The sequence below is a fragment of the Cupressus sempervirens genome, chromosome 11 (genome assembly GCF_028749045.1).
Source record: "Cupressus sempervirens isolate cs-2001-9-10 chromosome 11, ASM2874904v1, whole genome shotgun sequence".
NCBI lineage: Eukaryota > Viridiplantae > Streptophyta > Pinopsida > Cupressales > Cupressaceae > Cupressus > Cupressus sempervirens.
The window spans coordinates 335,076,659-335,097,517 of NC_143128.1; the positions used below are offsets into that span (position 1 = coordinate 335,076,659).

At 34.2% G+C, this 20,859-nt stretch overlaps 1 protein-coding gene across 2 annotated transcripts in view; it reads right to left on the reverse strand.

Moving 5' to 3' along the window:
• Positions 1–6,435, reverse strand: part of MST1 (mercaptopyruvate sulfurtransferase 1) — a 203,792-nt gene extending 197,357 nt beyond the window's left edge. Inside the window, exons 1-2 of one of the 2 annotated variants that reach the window (XM_089811480.1) lie at positions 6,215–6,435; positions 5,879–6,088 (exon numbers count right to left, since the gene is read on the reverse strand). In XM_089811480.1, coding sequence (XP_089667606.1) covers positions 5,879–6,088; positions 6,215–6,367 — 363 coding nt within the window. In that variant the 5' untranslated portion in view covers positions 6,368–6,435. Of the gene's footprint in view, positions 1–5,878; positions 6,122–6,214 lie in introns of both variants that reach the window. The other variant, XM_089811478.1, reaches the window with a different exon arrangement.
• Positions 6,436–20,859: the final 14,424 nt, after the last annotated feature.

Below are 20,859 nucleotides of genomic sequence, written 5' to 3' on the forward strand. Positions count from 1 at the left end.
TGTCAAGGCTCATTTCATATGGTTTCATATTCTTTGAAATTAGGAATGGCAAGGGGATATTCCCTTTTCGTCCCAATATACCCGGAACGATTCGGGGGCAGAAACAAGTTCCCTAAGAAGAAAAAACATATGCTTGTGTAACATAGATCTTGATCTATGGTGTGCCCCGTGACTTCTTTGAAATGCCAATACTTATAGACCCTATATCTCTAACTCTTGATGACATATACCTCAAACTCAACATCGACACGTTATATCAATCCATATCTATGTAAATAGAAAGCAACATCGAAAGCTCATTGGTGCTCGAATCAGAATTGTAAGTCTAATCGTTTGACCAATGACGGGGTAGGAGGAGCCTTAACCACCCACCCAACCCCTGAGAAGGGCCCATGCAAGAGGACGGGCCTCCCACCCACCCCAACTATCTCCTCCCACATGAAGGGAAAATGGATTAGGCCAAGGTGACCCATTGTCACCCTTCCTCTTCATTATCACAGTTGATGTACTCAGTTATATGATTTGAAATGCAGTGCTAAAAGGAAGTCGGAAAGGGATAAAAATCGTACAAGGACTAGATTCAATCATGCACCAATTATTTGTTGATGACACCCTACTAATAGAAAAGGAAACAAATGAAGAAGTAATAGCCATGAGGAAAGTCCTGTCAGATTGCACTATAGCCTCTAGTTAGATGGTGAATGAACAAAAATCTAGGATAAATTTCTTCAACACTCCAAACATCATCTGAAGAAGGATTACAGCAGCACTAAACTTTCATGTGGAAATGCTCCCAACAACATACTTGGAGATCCCACTTTTTGATGACGCAACGAGAGATGACCTATGAAAGGATGTAGTGGAAAGTGTGAGAAGAAAGCTATGTGTTGGAAAGGGAAATGGCTTACTTGGCTGGCAGGATATCCATGTTGAAATCGATAATTGCGACAATTCTAATTTAAATTTTATCATTCATTTAAGTAACAAGCAACATGGCCAAAAACTTGAGTGCTCAATAGAGGCCATTTCTATAGGAAGGTGCAAATGAAACTTACAGAATTCCTTTAGTGGCTTGGGAAGAAATCACAAAGGGCAAAGACGATGTAAGGCTTGTAGTGAGAGAGATTCAACTACAAGACCAAGCTCTAGGGCCAAAAATTAATTTGGCAAATGTCTATGTGTACAAACATTGTATGTTGTAAACTTCTACAACAAAAATACTTGGACTATGGAGATAGAGAAGGAATCCTAACTATAGCTAATCCCTCAAAAGTCTCTTCTATCTGGAACTTTATGCACAAGTGTAGACCAATAATCACAAACCACCTAACAACGAAAAATTGGTAATGGTCATAGAGATTGTGTTGGGACGATGACTCCTAGAACAATCGCTCGGTGTTATCTTCAATAGAAGGCTTTGAGGAAGCTAAGAGAGCAATTGAGGAGCTATACAACAAATTTGCCAAAAAATATCCAATTAAGTCCTCTAACCAAATGGGAATAAGTTTCATAGAGGAAATTCGAGATGCTAAATGAGAATTTGAGAAAGTTAGTTTTAGAAGAATTAAGAAAGAGATAGGCTATAACTAACAACAACAAAGATAGAGTGCATGGTGTGCTGCAAAGACTAGGAAGTATTTAGTTGGATTGGAATATATGGTATTGAGATTAGAAAAGGAAAAATGTCATTGGCCGATCAAACTAGTTTAGAACAAAGACATTATGCCAAAGGTCAAGGCCTTTACACGATTAGTTATGAGAAAGAGGATGCTTACAAGAGATCAACTCCGACGAATGAGGTTCACAGGCCCTCTTAGATGCCCTTTCTATAAGGTTGAAAAAACATTAGATCACATCTTCCTTCAATGCAAGTACGCTAACAAGTTTTGGAAGAGATTACAGCAAAAGCTAGGGATGGAAGGCCCCTTACCCAATACAGATGAAGGTCTTGTTTGTGGGTGGCCAATTATGGGGGCGAGATCATTATGAAGTGAACTATGCACATCATCCCTGACCATGGTATTATGGCACTTATGGAGTGAGAGGAGCTCCTGAATCCTCAAGAAATCTAAAAGACAATTAGAAGCAAATTCAATGAAGTTAGAGATAGGCTTAAGTGGGTTCCAAAATATTGTAGCCCTGAATAAAAAATGCAAATTCTACTCAAGACAGAGTGATTGGGTATCAAAAGAATTGAAGCACATCATCATTCCTAAGGGCGATATCATAAGGCATAAACAAGATAGATCAAAGGAAAAATGGAAATGAGAATTTCAAAAAGCGAGTTTCGGAAGAATTGGGAATGAGACAAGCCAGAGTAACGAGAATCGCGCTGAAATCGCGTGAATTGCCGATTCAGCGATCAGATTCATGCACCCCGATTTTTTCGGAGTCGGAAATCGTGATCGGCGATTTCATCGGGTGAATCGCCTGAATCGCATGTATTGGCGATTCACTCAAAAAATCACCTGAATCGCCATTAGAAATCACCAAAAATCGGCTGGCAACAGCATGCATGTTTAGTTGGAAATAATAAAAAAATCACTTATGTTTTTTGCTTTCTTTTTTACCTTTCCTCTTTGTTATAACCCTAAAGGGCCTTCTAATTGTTAAGCATGACTAGAAGAGAGGAGAAGAGAAAAGAAGAACCATAGGTTATAAAAAAAAAAAAAAAAAAACGACGACAAATAAAAAATGTTTAGAATGCATAATGGATGATGCCCAAGGGAAGGGAAAGACATAATCAGGTAGTAAAACATCAGCGGTTCCCAGAAAGAGTGTGGGATCAGAAGAAAATCACAAAAACACTATGTTCCATATAGTTTTGTGTGGGTTTCAGACTGCAAATTTGGTTTTGGCGACGGGGGCGCTGCCCCTCGACCCCACTGGGGGCGTTGCCCCCTAGACCCCCAGTCGCTGCGGTTATCAGTCGTGGGAAGTCTCACCAGTTGATGAGACCTGAAGCTGTTGCAGGCATGGAGTGTCTATGGTGGAGAGTACAATAGAGCAAGCCTTTCGAGAGGGGTGATATGCTTTGAAGTACTTGGAGTAGGTGTTGGATGTGAAGCTGTCTTATAAAAACTCTTTACCCCATGTGGTAAACACAAACTTCCATGTTTATATATGTTAAGTTTCAACTTCTATTTGATGATATTATAGTGTGTTTAAGTTATATTCAATAAAGGGTGCATGAAATAAGTCTTAAATTGTTAAAATCTCTACATTTAAAGGGTTTTTTCAAATTTGCCGATTCATCGCCAATTCACCGGCGATTCACCCCCGATTCACGATTCGATTCGACCGTGCCGATTCCGATACGATTCCGATTCTCGTTACTTTGAGACAAGCTATAACTAACAATAACATAAATACTATTATATGGTGACCTACAAACACTAGGGCTTATTTGGCTAGATTGGAATATATAGTTTGAAGATTGGAAAAGGAAAAATGTCATTGGCTGAACAAACCAATTTGGAGCAAAGATATTCTGCCAAAAGACAGGGCCCTTGCAAGGTTAGTTATGAGAAAGAGGATGCTTGTCGAAGATTGACTACAACAAATGAAGTTCACAAGCCCTTTTAGATGCCCTACCTATAGGAAGGCCAAAGGAAAAAAAGATCACATCTTCCTGCCATGTCAGTATACTAACGAGGTTTGGAAGAGATTATAGTCAAAGCTAGGGATGGAAGGCCCCTTGCCCAATATGTTTGAAGGTCTCATTTGTGGGTAACCAACAATTAGGGTGGGATCACTATGGAGTAGATTGTGGACATCATCCCCAACCATGGTGTTATGGCATTTATGGCATAAGAGAAGCACCTGAATCCTCAAGAAATCTGAAATAGAGCTAATAGCGGTTTCAATGAAGTTGGAGATAGGCATAAGTGAGCTCCAAGATATTGCAGTCCAGAATAAAAAATGCAAATTCAACTCAACATGGGACAGTTGGGTATCAAAAGAATGGAGGCACCTTATCATCCCTAAGGGCGATAACATAAGAGATAAACAAGACAGATCAGAGGCAAAATGGAAACAAGAATTTGAGAAAGCGAGTTTTGGAAGAATTAAGAAAGAGAAGCTATGACTAACAACAACAAAGATATACTTATAAGAAGGCCGAAGAGACATTAGATCACATCTTCCTGCAATGTGATCATGCTAAAGAGGTTTGGAGGAGATTACAGCAGAAGCTAGGGTTGGAAGGCCCCTTACCCAAATGGTTGAAGGTCTTGTTTGTGGGTGGCCAACTATAGGTGTAAGATTACTGTGGAGTGGACTGTGGACGTCATCCCCAACCATGGTATTATGGCACTTATGGCATGAGAGAAGTGCCTAGATCCTCAAGAAATCTGAAACAAAGTTAGAAGCGATTTCAACAAAGTTTGAGATAGGCATAAGTGAGTTCCAAAGTATTGTGGTCCAAAATAAAAAAGTGCAAATTCTACTCGACATGGGACAAGTGGGTATCAAAAGAATGGAGGCACCTTGTCATCCCTGAGGGTGATATTTAAGGCTACATGACAGATCAAAGGCTAAATTCAATGCTTGTCATCAACGTGATCGCTTCCAATCCATTGTCTAATTGGAAGTTTGATATTTGCATCAAAGCAATAAGGGAAGACCGCCAAGTATTATCCACACAAATCTATCACCTCCAAGAGATGGTGGAGGCCATGGCCATTCGAATCCTGCAGCATACATTAAGTACTTGATCTTAATTAATACAAAGGGTGCAACGCCCATCGTAGTAGTTTGCCAATATATATATATATATATATATATATATATATAGAGAGAGAGAGAGAGAGAGAGAGAGAGATGCACATATTCCTATATATACAAATTCATAATACTTCTTTCCAAACTCCTCAATAACCAATAAATATTTTATTTCAGCTTGTGATGTTCAATTTGTAGCAACGAATTCTCAAATATTGCTCTTTCTCTGCTAACACTAGGTTTATATGTTTTATTTCTTCACGTGATGTTCAATTTGTAGCAAAGTATCCTCAAAGACTGCTCTCTTTCTACTAGCACCAGATTTATATGTTTTTACTCTTCATTTGATGTTCAATCTGTACCATAATATTTTATTTCTTCATGTGTCATCGATTTGTAGCAAGATATTCTTAAAGAATGCTCTTTCTCTAGTAGCACGATGTTTGAATATTTATTCCTTTATTTGTAGAAAAATGTTCTCACAGCTTCCTCTTTCTCTACAAGCAGTAGGTTTATATTTATGTGCTTTATTTCTTCGTGTGATTAGCAGAGTACTGCCAAAGATTAATCTTTATCGACAAGCTTTTCGTCCATTAAGACTCACTCGATACGAAGCCCGGCCCTAAAGGAAGAGAAAGAATAAGCGTGATACAGATATAAGATCGGTGAGGCCCTGCGGATCTTTCTGCTAACAGCCTACCTTCGGCACTAGCTTGCGTTTCAGAGAATCAAATCAAATCACTACACCCTGGATTTGGATTCCGTCGATATAAGTTTCCTTTTTAACCCTCAGCGACTGTTTTAATCACTTTCTAAAATAACCTCCGAGTTGGTCAAGCACTTCAATTCGACCAGCATATATCCATAATCAAACTAAACCTAATTTAAGCATAACAAGTTACCACAAAAGGCAGCATGTAACGTCGCCCAAAGATTCGCCAAAAAAAAAAAAACTGAAGCGCCGAAGGAATGAAAATGAGCAGAGAATTTACTAAAATAAGATCTAACAAATACGTATTAGCTGGTTTGTCATAGTTTCTACAAGAAAAAGATGACATCGAGAATTCGTTCGAGACGAGAAAATCCAGAGATCGAATCCAACCTCAAAACAATTAAATTTTTATCCTTATTCTACAAAAAGGGAAACGAAATGCACCTTTATATGGGGCTGCCTAAGATTTTGATGAAGCCAGTCAGCAGAAATAACACAGTCATCAGTAGCATCACTCGATGATGACGACGACATTGCACAATGAGAAATGGATAAACCCACAACGGAACATGCGGGAACGTGGGGAAACTGCAAGGCAGTCTTTGAAATAGAACTCCGGTCCACCGTGAAGCTTCCAGAAACGCTCTGCGAATTCTGGAATAATAATAATAATAGTGCAGCGAGCATCTGTTAGATTAAAATTATAAACAAATTTAAGCATCGCTCCTCTTGCAATCAAAGCTTCTTTGCATTTGTAATCGAAAGAAACGGAAAAGGAACCTGCACAAGAAGACAAGCAGCCGGCATCGTGTAGCGTATCCGGCGGGTCCATGTTGCTCCTCTGGTTAATACTCTGGTTGCTAACCTCTTTGTCGCCATGGACGCCATCTCTTCTGTATGAATTTTAAGAACTGGTAAGGCCGCCGATTTCATGTAGACCGTACCGTTTCTGCTTATTCGATTCGCCGTATAGTTATTCTTTCAGTGTACATCTATTTCTTCAGGCTTCTTATTGATTTCTGACTATTTGTTCTGGCATAAAGGTACAGATGAGTCTGTATTCCTGTTTCCGCCCTCGAAAATGATGGCAATTGGTTTTCCTTCTGAAAATTTGTCGATTTTGACTAATAAAGGACAAATCAAGCCGCCCCTTAAATTTTTTGTTCATCTCATATGTTAAATGTTAAAACGTTTCAGTTTCTCGCTATTCATTAAGTTAAATGTTAAAATGTTTCAGTTTCTTGCTATTCATTAATTAATGTGCAAAGAGGGAATTTCAAATAGTTTTTAAAAATTAAAAAATGGTTGTTTGTGGTCAAATTTCTTCATAAATGATATATAAATAAGTCTAATAGTGGTACCCAAATAACGCATTAGAGGTCCACAAATCTTCATAGTGGTGTACAAATGGGCCAATCATGAAAACTAAAAAATATCAACTTATGATAAATAAAGTGTGAGTGGTTATTGGAACATGTATGATTAATTAAGGGGATAAAAAGTAAACAATTATTGGACTCACTATGGCAAAAACTTGAACAATTATTAGACCTCGTGTCATGTATTGGGTCTCTTCCCCTAGGTACTATTGTTTTTAAATATGAAAGTGAATATAGTTTAAACATTTACAAATATATGGGTTGCCCTCAACTAGAAAGTTGAAGGAAGTGTCTCCACATCGGCAATGTCGGAGGACAATTTATAGTCATAGAAGATATATCTTTTGTTCTCTCAGGCTCCTAGCTCTATGGGAAGCATTACCTCACCTTGGCAAAGTGGAAGTCAGGTTTTGATCCCTCTAAGCTGACCCAAAAGACCCCTATTTGGGTATGTCTTCCTAGTCTCCCACAAGAGTTTAGGATGAATAGGTGTTCAAATGTATAGGTAATTCCTTTGGCAACTATATTTATGTTGATCTGGTTACTCTAGCGAAGTCAAGGCTTGTCTTGGCCAAGTTTTGTGTCAATGTCTCCATCAACTCTTCCCTCCCCAACATCATTAAGATCAAGTCCAAGCAGGGCTATTGGTCCCAAGTCATGGAGTATGAAGGTGCCTCCTTTTTCTCCTAGACCTACAACACTAAGGGGCACTCTTGCATAGACTACAAGCTTCCCAAGGCCAAGGAAGGAAAGCTCAAAGACAATATGGAGGCTGATAATCCTGAGCACACCTTGATTTTGGAGGGAGTAGTGGATTATTTCCCTATTGCCCTACTGGAAGCCAAGTCTACCTCTGCCTCCAAATGGCCCCTATGGAAGAGAACTTGTTAGAAAAAGGAGAAATCCCCCTAGTTGTTGTGGATGGTGACAAGCTTGTGCCTCCTTCTTGGACAAGGGCATCCTGGGAAGCCACCCTTTGGCTTCAAGGATAGAGGAGAACTTCTACTGGCAAGGAAGAAGGAAACTCACCACCCAAGATGCTCAATATGTTGAATGGGGAGGAAGAATGGTAGACTCATAAGAAGAAGATTAGAGGAAAGAAGATGGATGTAGGAAATGACACTAAGGTGGGAAGACCCTCTGGAAGGGCATCATGACACAAGCAAGTTTCTCGAGTGATTACTGCAGGGAAACAACTCACCTTGGACCTCAACATCAAAGGTAAGAAATGATTTTACTCTCTTGGAATATAAGGGGTATGAATAGCACCCTCAAGAAGATCGTTGTAAATATATATATCACTGACTATTAAGTGGACATTTTTCTCCTCTGAGAAGTTAAAATGACTTTTGAGAACTTCTCTACCCTTATCAGAAAAATGTGGCCCAATGTTATGTTTTGTTACTCAAAGCCTAATGGGGCCTCTAGGGGAATTGCCACCATTTGAAACCCAGCTTCTATTAAGGGGGATATGTTTGCCTCTTCTCAACACTTTTTGGATGTCACCTTCTTCACGCCAGTTGTACAATGACAAAGTTTCAATGTGTATGATCCAAACACTAAACAAGATAGATCAGTGTTATGGGGAGACGTTTCCACTTGCTTCCACAACTTCACATATGATCAGATCATGGTTTCTAGAGATTTTAACTCCCCATGTTCCCCTTAGAAAAGTTAGGTGGCTTGGTGGACTACACTGACAACATGGGAGACCTTGCCCATTTCCTTGCTTCCAATGGCCTATTTGACTTGGAACTCTTTGGCTCCACCTTTACTTCGTCCAACAACAAAAAAGTACTCACCTTATTCAAGTCAGGTTGGATAGATTCCTCACTTCCTCTGCTTGGAATCTTAGACATACTTCCACCATCTTCTCTTTTCCTAGAATGACTTCTGACTACAACCCCCTCCTCTTCAACTAGAAACCTGTTAAACCCTCAGGCTTATCCCTTTAGGTTCAAGAGTGCTTGGACTATCCACAAAGATTTTAGAGATATTATTGTGGAATGTTGGTCTTCCCTGGTCCAAGGCTCTGCTATGATTAGAACTATTCACAATTGGAACTTATTAGAAACATAGTGAAAGGCTGGAACAAAACTAGTTTTGGGATTATCTTTAATAAAAAGGAGTTGGATGATAAACTCGATAAATTACAAAAATATATTGTGAGAGGGGACTCATCCATCAATGTGCATATTGAGGAAGAAAATGTGAGGAAAGATTGGAGGGACACCTTTGCCAAAATTGATTTTTTTTCAAAGTAGCAGTCTCGTATCAATTGGCTAAAGGAGGGACCACAATTTGATTTTCTTCCATAGATTGGCATGTAAATATAAAAAAATAAATACTATCAAAGTTCTTAAGGACCCTAATGGTAACATGATCAATGACCTAGATAAACTAGAAGACATAGCTTCTGACTATTTATGATAACTCTTTGACAACAATGGGGATAATAACATGGATCAACTGCAAGATCAACTCTTCTCCAACCTGCCCAGGGCTATCTTTGTTAAGGATAATGAAGTGTTTCTCTCTAAGGTCTTTGACGATGAGGTGAAAAAAGAAATCTTCTTTATGGATGCCTACAAGCCTCCTGGTTTGGATGACTTCCCCTTGACCTTTTTTCAAATCTATTGGGACATTGTGGGGACTAATGTCTACATGACTACTAGGGACATTATCAAATTTGGTAAGTTGTTGAGATAGATAAATGACACCTGATGAGGGTTAAAATGCCTTAGTTTGTGATTACATTTCCTTCATTTTTCATGTCCACCTAATTCTCAAGTTGCCAATTAATTAGTAGAAATACATGAAATATGCCTAGATTATTATTAGTTGGAAAGAATGTGCTTTTTGTGTTTTTGGCACTTATGTGACACATGTTTGAATGTTGCAGGTGATCAGCCTTAAGAATGCTACTGGACAAGATTGGTGAGGAAATAGAAGATATAGATTTTGATGGATCATCATTTTGATCATTGCCTTAATGCAATTGATTTATATTCTAAGGATAGTATTTAGTTTGTTTATGGCTTTTGGCCTATGGCCAAAGCCATGATCTTAATTTGTTAAAGACTATCAACAGGTTGGAAGCGATTCTTTGTTTTGAATTTTTATTTTGTTGACAGAAAATATTTCAAACACACACACACACACATATAATATTTGTGTGTATTAGCTTGAAACATAAATGATAGAATATAAGTGTGATTAAAAACCTTATAGAAAAGTTCATATTGTCGAGCATATGCATTTGTGATTATGTGCTAAAGTAATTTGACGGGTTTAAGCTTACTCTCATTATGAGGACTAGAGTAAGGGCTCCCTCTCAGAACCCAGGTTAGATTATTTCAATTGTTTTTTTTTTTTCCTTTTATGTTTTGAAATTCTTATTTGTAATAGATGCTCTATATGAAGTAGTCTATATGAAATAGGTTTCACTTATAATTCATATAATGTACAATGTGATTTGATTGTTTATAACTCAACAATAATATATTTTTGAGGATTGGGATTCATACTGCAACTGTTTACAATGGAATTAATCTCACTGGCTTAATCCATGACATTTTACAGATTTCGTTACTCTCTGTCGCGTTGCACACACCCTTCTACAGCTACATCAAATCCCCTCCCTTTATTAAAATTTTGCTATAACCTCCTATTACACTTGCAGGTCTCTTGTCACTTCTTATTATCTTACTCACAACCATCACTCAAGTTCCTTGTCACAATCAAGTCTCCTATCGCAAATTGAATCCATCCAAATTATTATTGCTATTTCAAAATATTTGATTTAATTTATGTAAATGTATAATTATCTAGGTATTTGATTCTCATAATGTTGTGTCAATTAATGCTAGTTAATTAGATTTAAACGAGTTTACTTTACAAGTGTGTGTATTATTTTTTAGAGAGAGAGCAATTTCTTTGAAGCTAAACATTAAACTCATTACAATGCTTTCAATTGTGTGTAAACTAGACTACATCCATAACCACTTGTCTATTTATGGAAAGTATGATGGGTCATGAAGAGAATGTCTTGGTTCATTTCTCAAGTCCTGGAAAGATAGAAAGGTCACATCAAGAGGGCTTACTTTTGAGATAGATTAAGAGGTCATGGCTCAAGCTACTAGCCTGGACACTACTAGGTGTAAGTGGAAGAAGACGAGTAGGTCTTCTGATGCGATGGGTTGGACCAATTTTTCAAACACTTCGAGGAGAAGCTTGTTAAGAAATATGATGGCTATAGCTCTGAGCACCTCCCAGACATAGGATCTGGACTAAAATTTTCAAAATCATCATCAAGTATTTTACCCTAGAAGGAAGGTATGGGGTTTTCTACTACTATCACCTCTCTTTTTTCAACCACATTTAGAACAAGGATCTCATTTGCATCTTGTTCTTCATTTTTCACTCTCTGGAAAATATTGTGTTGGATTCGTTAGAGGCCTTTAACCTTGGGAAAAAGTCATTTATCCTTCACCAAGGTATACTTTTCCATCTATTCCAATTGCATCTTACTCTCACCCCCCTCACCCCACCCTAATTTTCTTCTCATTGCTAAAAAGCCCAATACTGCCCTTTTAACCTCTAGTCATGTCATGATTTCTAGCTCAGTCTCCTTGGTGGAATGTCTAGAAACCCCAGTGTTAAAAGGAAAAGGGAAGAGCTTGAAAACCTTGCTGGGAGTTCAGGGTAAAAAATATAAAAAGATCACCCTTAACATTATTGAGAGTGATGATGAAAATGTTCGACATACCTGATGCTCATCTAGAATTGCTAAGGAAAAAGGGAAGCAAGCCATTAGGAATATGGTTATTGTTAAGTTTTTATAGCAAATTGGAAAAATTCTCCTTAGAAATTATGTAGTTCCACATTTTATGAATATGTATATGGGTGTGTGTGTGTGTGTGTGTGTGTGTGTGTGTGTGTGTGTGTGTGTGTGTGTGTGTGTGTGTGTGTGTGTGTGTGTGTGTGTGTGTGTGTGTGTTAATATCATATTTAAAATGTAAATTGGCATATTCACCAATGGTTTATCGACCTATGAATTTATAGTGACTTATTGTGACTACCTGATGGTACGTAGTGACTCATAAGTCATGACCTGATGATCATGACTATAAATCACCACTATCAGGTGACAACAATTTTGGTCAAACATTACCCATGTTCTTAATTGCCTTTGCGCGTACACGCGCATGCTCATGTGCACACATACATAACATTGAATGATCTAAAATAGGGAGATATCAAATGCAATATACATTAACATTGACAATTTGTGATTACAACAGTGAATCCAATAGTTGAGATTCATAGGAAGATTAACATCACAGCAAAGGAAGTATCCATTTTTATTACTTTGATCTTAAAGTAGTATAACATTGAGACTTATAATCAAATGATATAGTCTAAAAAAGTAACATGGTATTAGAGCTTTGTTGAGAAATGATCTTGTTCAGACATATCTTATAGCACAATCAATTAATTCTATCTATAAGCATCATCATGGCTAATGGTTTGAGACTAAAGGATAGACTTGAAGGAGACTCAAATTTTATTGGATAGAAACTACAAATGAAATTAACTCTAAAACATAATGGCCTAAAGAAATTCATTGAAGACTCAAATCCTGCACCTAAGGGAGGTGACACATTGGAAAAAAGGAAGATAGATAACACCTAGAGCCATGAAACTGAATGTGGATTGTGTTAACACTCATTTACTTCCAATCATTTATGAATAAGACACTACACATCAAATGCTCAAAGCTCTAAAATAAATATTTCAAATCAACATTACCACTAGGATAATTACTCTAAGAGATGATCTCTCCAATATCAAAATTAACAAAGGAGAAACCATCTCTTTATATTTCATGAGAATCATTGAACTAAGAAATCAACTACCTACAACTAGACACATATGTGAAGACAAAGAACTTTCCATAATGACTTTAAAAGGACTACCAAAATCATGGGGAACTTTCAGACAAGGATTGTGTTCTCAATACAGACTTCCCAAACTTAGCAAAATAAAATTTGATTGTTTACAAGAAGAATGTATGTTAAAAGCTTGAAATTATGATACTTCTTCTTCAAAAGAGGACATTCAAATATTTACAACTCAAGTAGACAAGAGAAGGAAATCAAAATTCAAAAAGAAACCACAAGACTACTATGAAATGAAATGATATAGATGTGATAAGTATGGTCACCCTACTACCAATGTCCTGACAGACTTAAGCAACATGCCTCTTTTACCAAAGCAAGTAGTTCTACTTCACAGTCAGAAAACAATTCTTTTTATTCAAACTATCTAGTGAAGTGTCACATAGATCAAAAACACGGGTAGTAGATTGTGGAGTATTGAGACATTTTACTTGATCTAGAGAGCAATTAGACACAATAAATGAAGACTATGTTGATGATGTAATAATTGGAGATGACTCTAAATAACCTATGAGAGGGATTGGACATGTACCATCAATCTTAAATCCAAAATCACACTCAAACTCACCAAAGTACTATATGTTTTTGGCCTAAAGGATTTTGGTTTCAATATCTACACTTAAAGATGAAGGTTATAGGGTCACATTTATGGAAGGAAAAGATTAGCTTGGCTTAAGAAATCCAACATTAAAAATGCTCATAAAATATGCTCAAGACATGGATATCTTTACAAAAAAAACTTATGTTCTCTGTCAACACTAATAAATGATTCCACTAAAGAAAATGAAATCTTGCAGAGAAGATTAGGTCATCTTCATTTTTGAGGATTACTGTCTTTAGGGAAGATTATAACCGGTTTACCTAAATTAGAGTTCAAGGATGAAAGAACTTGCAAAGGGTGTGCATTAGGAAAGATATTAAGACCACCTTCCAAACTAGTATAAACAAAACCAAAGTTATCTTAGAGCTTGTCCACTCAGACTTATGTAGGCCAATGCATGTTTCTTCCTTAGGAGGATTTCTCTACTTCATTATCTTTGTTGATGATTTTTCTAGGAAAACATGGATCTACTATATTAAGTGTAAAGAGTTTGAAGAAATCTTGTCAAAACTTAAAGAATTCAAAGCTCTTGTAGAAAACCAATTAGGAAAAAATATCAAAATATTAAGAATGGACAATGAAAAATTATATATATATATATACATGTATATATATATATATATACATGTATATGTATATATATATATATATATATATATATACATGTACATATACATGTATATATATATATACATATACATGTATATGTATATGTATACATGTATATATCTATATATATGTATATACATATACATTTATATCTATATATATATATACATGTATATATATATATATACATGTACATATACATATACATGTATATGTATATATATATATATATATACATGTGTATGTACATGTATATATATATATATACATATACATGTATATACATGTATATATATATACACATACATATACATGTATACGTATATATACATACATGTATATATATACATATACATGTATATGTATATATACATACATGTATATGTATATATACATGTATGTATATATATACATATACATGTATATGTATGTGTATATACATGTATATGTATATACATATACATGTATGTATATATACATATACATGTATGTATATATATACATACACATGTATATATATATATGTATATGTATATATATACATACATGTATATGTACATATATATATATATACATATACATGTATGTAGATATATACATATACATGTGTATGTATATATATATACATGTATATGTATATATATATACATGTATATGTATATATATATATACATGTATATATATATATATACATGTATATGTATATATATATATATGTATATATATATACATGTATATATATATACATGTATATATATATACATGTATATATATATATATATATATATATATATATATATATATATATATATATATATATATATATATATATGAAACCTTTCAAAAAAACTATATAAGTGTTGGAATTAAGAGGGAGCTAATAGTTCCTTACAATCCCCAATGGAATGGGATAGCTAAAAGGAAAAATAGATCCATAACTGCATCTACCAAATCTATGTTACATGATCAAAATCTGGGAAACTTTCTTTGGGGAGAAGTCTCTGACACTATTGGATACATTCAGAATAGATGTTCACACTCTCATATTGAACATAAGACTCCTGAAGAAGCCTTCTCTAGAAAGAAACCAAACCTTAGTCATTTAAGAATATTTGGGTGTCCTATATACATTCACATTCCTAAAGAGAAGCAATCAAAATTAGAACCTTCTAGAAAAAGGGGAATCTTTGTGGTATATAGTGAAACATCTAAAGCATATCGGATATACATTCCTAATCAAGGAAATGTTGAGTTAAGTCAACATGTAATCTTTGATGAAGATAATGCCTTCAAAAGATCCAAAGTAGAAGACAAGACAAATTCTAAAGAACCTATTAAAGACTTTTTTCATGAGATTTAGAGGGATAATAAAATAGAAAAATAAATCTCGTTGGAATCTATGGATACTTCTGAAGTATCTAAAGAATGTAATTAGAAAAGATCTTTATAGGCTCAAAATTTAATGGAAGAAGCTAAAACCATCTCTGCCCCTTAAGGATACATTAGAGAAAGGAAAAGGCCAAATATATTATCTAACTATGTTGCTCTTATGAGTGAACTATCAAATTTAGAACCTATGAACATGGAAGAAGCCATGAAACATCAAAATTGGAAAGAAGCTATGACATAGGAATATAACTCCATCCTAAAGAATGAAGATTGGGACATTGTTCCTAGACACAAATAAATTAGTTGTCACTTCAAAATGGTTGTTTAAAATTAAACATACTTCAGATGGGAGCATTGACAAATTCAAAGCTAGATTTGTAGTAAGAGGTTTCTCTCAAAAGGAAGGAATCAACTATGAAGAAATTTTTTCTCTAGTTTCTAGATACACATCAGTCAAAACTGTAATATATATTGCTGCTTCCAATGGATGGAGATACATCAAATGGATGTTAAAATTGCCTTTCTAAATGGGGTAATATAAGAAGAAGTTTACCTCGAGCAACCTGAAGGATTTTTGGTACATGATAAACAACCACATGTATGAAAATTAAAGCAAGCCTTGTATGGTTCAAAGAAAGAACATAGACCTTGGTATGAACAAATAGATCTTCATCGATCCAAACTTGGGTTCTCCAAAAATTGTGTAGATCCAGATTTATATTTCATAATTCAAAATGAGGATATGGTGATCTTGGTACTTTATGTTGATGACTTATAGATTATAGGGGAAGAATATCTTATAGAAAAGTGTAAACAAGACTTAGAATATGAATTTGACATGAAGGATTTAGGTTTATTACACTACTTCTTGGGATAAGAAGTCTGGCAACTTACTGATGAGATTCTTCTAAATCAAGGGAAGTATACATTGGACATGTTAAAATGATTTGGAATGATGGAATGTAAATCTATGAAAATTCCCATGGGATCAAACTTATTAAAACTAAGAGAAGCATCTAAAGAATGTGATCATGTTGATCCTACTCTTTATCATCAAATCATTGTGTCATTAATGTATTTGGTAAATAGTAGACCTAATATATGTTACGTTGTAAACACCCTAATTCAGTTCATGAATGACCCCAAGCAAATTCATCTAGCAGAAACAACACGCATTTTAAGATATATTTATGGAACTATTGGATATTGTCTAAAATATAAAAAGTTAGATCTAATTTCAAGAGGTTATATTGATTTTGAGTAGACAGGAAACTCGATCGATCAAAAAAGTACTTTCAGATGTTGTTTTTCCTTGGGATAAGCCATGATATCATGGTTTAGTAGAAATAAATCCTTAGTGGCTTAGAGTTCTGTTGAAGCAGAGGACATTGTAGCTTCAATGGGAACCGAGGAGGCAGTATGGCTAAGGAAAATTAATTTTTTTAATGTATTTGGAAAATCATTGGAACCTACTATCATCTATTGTGATAATCAGAGTTGTATTAGACTCTCTCTAATTCCAATCTTCCATAATAGATCAAAACACATTGAGATTATATACCTTTATGTATGCAATATGGTTAAGAAGGATGTGATTGATTTGAGATACATCAATACAAAGAACTAGATTGCATATAATTTTAAGAACTAGATTGCATATGATTTTACCAAACCAATGTCTAAATCAAAAGTGGAACACTTTAGAAGAGAACTTGGTATGAGTGAAAAATCTAAGGATGAGTCTCAGAAAAATTGATCACTACTTTGTAATTATCTAATAGATGTGTGTACCTTGTATGAAAGTGATGACCTTTAAAATGTTCATTGTGAAAGTTATTTAAGGTGATACTTTTAAATATCAAATTTATAGTATAGATTTTGTGCAAGTGTTGTACTTAAATGATTAAAATATATATTTTTGTGAGACTTACAACTATGAGCTTAGATATCATTAAAGTGACTATCTTTGACTTGTTTCTATAAATATATATTAAATATATTGGTAAGTCTGCATTTTGTGAGGCTTACGACTAAAGATCTTAGACATTAAAGTTAATGTCTTTGAGTTGTTTGTATAATTGCATACCAGGTATTTTAATCAACTAAGAGCCTACACATCATTAGGATGAATGTCTTTGGGTTGACTAAAATACTGGTAGTCCATTATCTATGATCATCAAATTTTATTTATCCTTCTTGACTAAGAGGGAGTGTTAAGTGTTTATATTCAATTGAAAAAATTCTCCCTCAAAATTATGCATTTCCATATTCTTATGAGTATATATATATATATATATGTATGTATGTATGTATGTATGTATGTATGTATGTATGTATGTATGTATGTATGTATGTATGTATGTATGTATGTATAGATATATACATATACATATAGATACACATATACACACACACATATATCTATATGTATATATCTATGTGTATTTATATATATGTAATATACATATATATATATATATATATATATATATATATATATATATATATATATATATATATATATATATATATATATATATATATATATATATATATATATATGTATGTATGTATGTATGTATGTATGTATGTATGTATATATATATGTATGTATGTATGTATGTATATATATATATATATGTATGTATGTATATATATATATATGTATATATATATATATGTATGTATATATATATATGTATGTATATATATATATATGTATGTATATATATATATATATATATGTATGTATATATATATATATATATGTATGTATATATATATATATGTGTATGTATATATATATATATATGTATGTATATATATATATGTATGTATATATATATATATATGTATATATGTATGTATAGATATATTTACATATATATGTATATGTATAGATATATTTACATATATATTTACATATATATATATATATATATACACACGTATGTATGTATGTATGTAATGTGTGTGTATATGTATATATGTTAATATCATATTTAAAATGTAAATTGGCATATTTATTGATGATTTATTGGGCTATTAATGTTAGTTATTTTTTGTCACTACCCGATGGTCGTGACTATGAATCACCACCATTGAGTGGAAATGATTCTAGTCAAATATCACCCATGTTCTTAACTGCCTTCGTAGACATATATATATATATATATATATATATATATATATATATATATATATATATATATATATATATATATATATATATATATATATATATATATATAACATTGAATGATCTAAAATGGGGAGATATCAAATGCAATATGCATTGAAATTGATTTTTGATGATTACAATAGTGAATCTACTAGTTGAGATTCACAGGAAGATTACCATCACAACAAAGGAAATATCCATTTTAATTACTTTGATCTTAAAGTAGTATAACCTTAAGAATTATAATCAAAAGATGTCATAAAAACTAAGAGTTATTGAATAGTCCTCTGAAGACATTATTGTTAAAGAAACCCCATATTTTGACTCTAACTCTTCTTCTAAGGATACTAAAACCTTGGAGAATGACTTATAGGACTAGGCTAGGGTAATGTAGATAGTGGATGAACACCCCTAGATATCCTCTACTTACATAAGTAATCCCTAATCCACTAGGAACAACTCTTCCCTTATCTTAACCTACCCATTCAGGCTTGCTCATGAACTAGGAACTTCATTCCAGGCCTCCCTACTAAGTAACTTATTCTTGTATGCATTGGAGGCTCCACCTAGGGTGTAGTATACTTCTTTACAACCGTTTCCCATAATCCAAACATTTGGCTTCTATATGATCCCCTCAAATTCATTCAAATCCTATATTAGGCTTAGTAGCCCTCAATTAGCCCTCCTAATAAACTAAATTGGGATTTGTGCAGAATTTTCCTTTATGAGTCTCCAAAAAAAACTCTAGATGCTGATACCATTTTCCAAGTCCCTCAATATTCTTGAGGTTTCAGGTACTCAACTCCTACCTGGTGCCCTAACCCTATTTTTAAGGGTTTGTTAAGGTTTAATGGCCTTTTAGACTACTCAACAATAAGAACACTCTTGCTCCTTTCCTAGAGATATTGGAGACTTTCCCTTCCACATGTAGTGACTCTATTTAATGCTTTACTAGGTCATAACACCCATTCAACCCAAATAGCTCTGCCCTTGCAAGTATATCACTTTCCTTGGCTCAATTTCTAGACGAGTACCTCAAGGTCTTGCCTAGGACTCTCATGGAATTGGCTTGGCCAATCATTTCTAACTCCATGTTTTTTTGTACATAATATAAAGGATTTCTATGAGAATTCCTCAAGGTTTCATGAGGTTTCAACCATGGGGAATGCTGGTAGACATCATTTTTCCTAGACTACCCAATACAAGCCAGCAAGCAATATGTTTAAGAAATCATTTATTATGCACCAAAAATGGATTGAAAAAAACTTATAACCAAACAAAAAAAATTATTTAAAAAAATTAGAAACTATAATACAAAATAAAATAATGATTTAAATCGAGTAGCAATACAAACTTCAACTGTCACTCCATTTGTCATTAACTTGTTGATCTGTTGTAGGATGTTTTATAGTCACAAACTTCTAAACCATACAAAAATGCCTTCCAAGGCCTTAGATACTCATTAGACACCTAACTCAACCAACTTCCTTTTATTGGTAACCTCCAAGAAACCATTAACCAATTTTACAACTTTTCTTGTCAAAATTGTCAAAATGCATTTTTTGCAAAATTCACAATTTTTGCATTTTAGCCTCTTAGACTTGGTAAGACCCTACCTTATGACCAAAAAAAATACATGGAAGAAAATTAGGCCATATTTATACCATTCCCATGTCTACATATCCTATTTTTATTATTTGGCTCTTTAAATCCACTCTTTGCACTTTTCAACTAATTGACATTGCAACATTTTACCAACTTTGTTCATCTTCTGCATACATTAGTGTTTGGTGTTTCACATGCATGAATTATGAATCTTTATTTCTAAATACTAGGTCTCAAGTATATCTAGACTCCTAGACCCTTATTTATTAGCTAAGAGACCTAACCTTGGTGCTCCTTCACTATACTCCCCCAATGAGCTGAAAAGTCTTTCTAGGGCTTTAAGAGGGAATGAGAGAAAGGTTAATGTCCTTCTTCTTCTTGAAATCTCCTTATGCAACCCAAATAGCCTCACTATCTAGTTTTCCTTACCACTTGAAAAGATGCTTCATGTAGGTTTTGTTCCTAGTCACCTTGTGCACTTTGGAACTTAGAATCTTTTCAGCTTGCAACTTGTTGGTAGATGGCTTGGGTAGGGTTGCTATAATGTACTATAGGTCTAAATCCTCTGTTGGAGTGGAAGATAGAGTGGGACCCTTGTATGCTACAAGATTTGCAATATTGAAAGTAGTGGGGATGACCATATCTACTTGTGCAAGGATGTGGTCTCAACTTTGATCGTACTCTTTAGTCAAACACCTTAA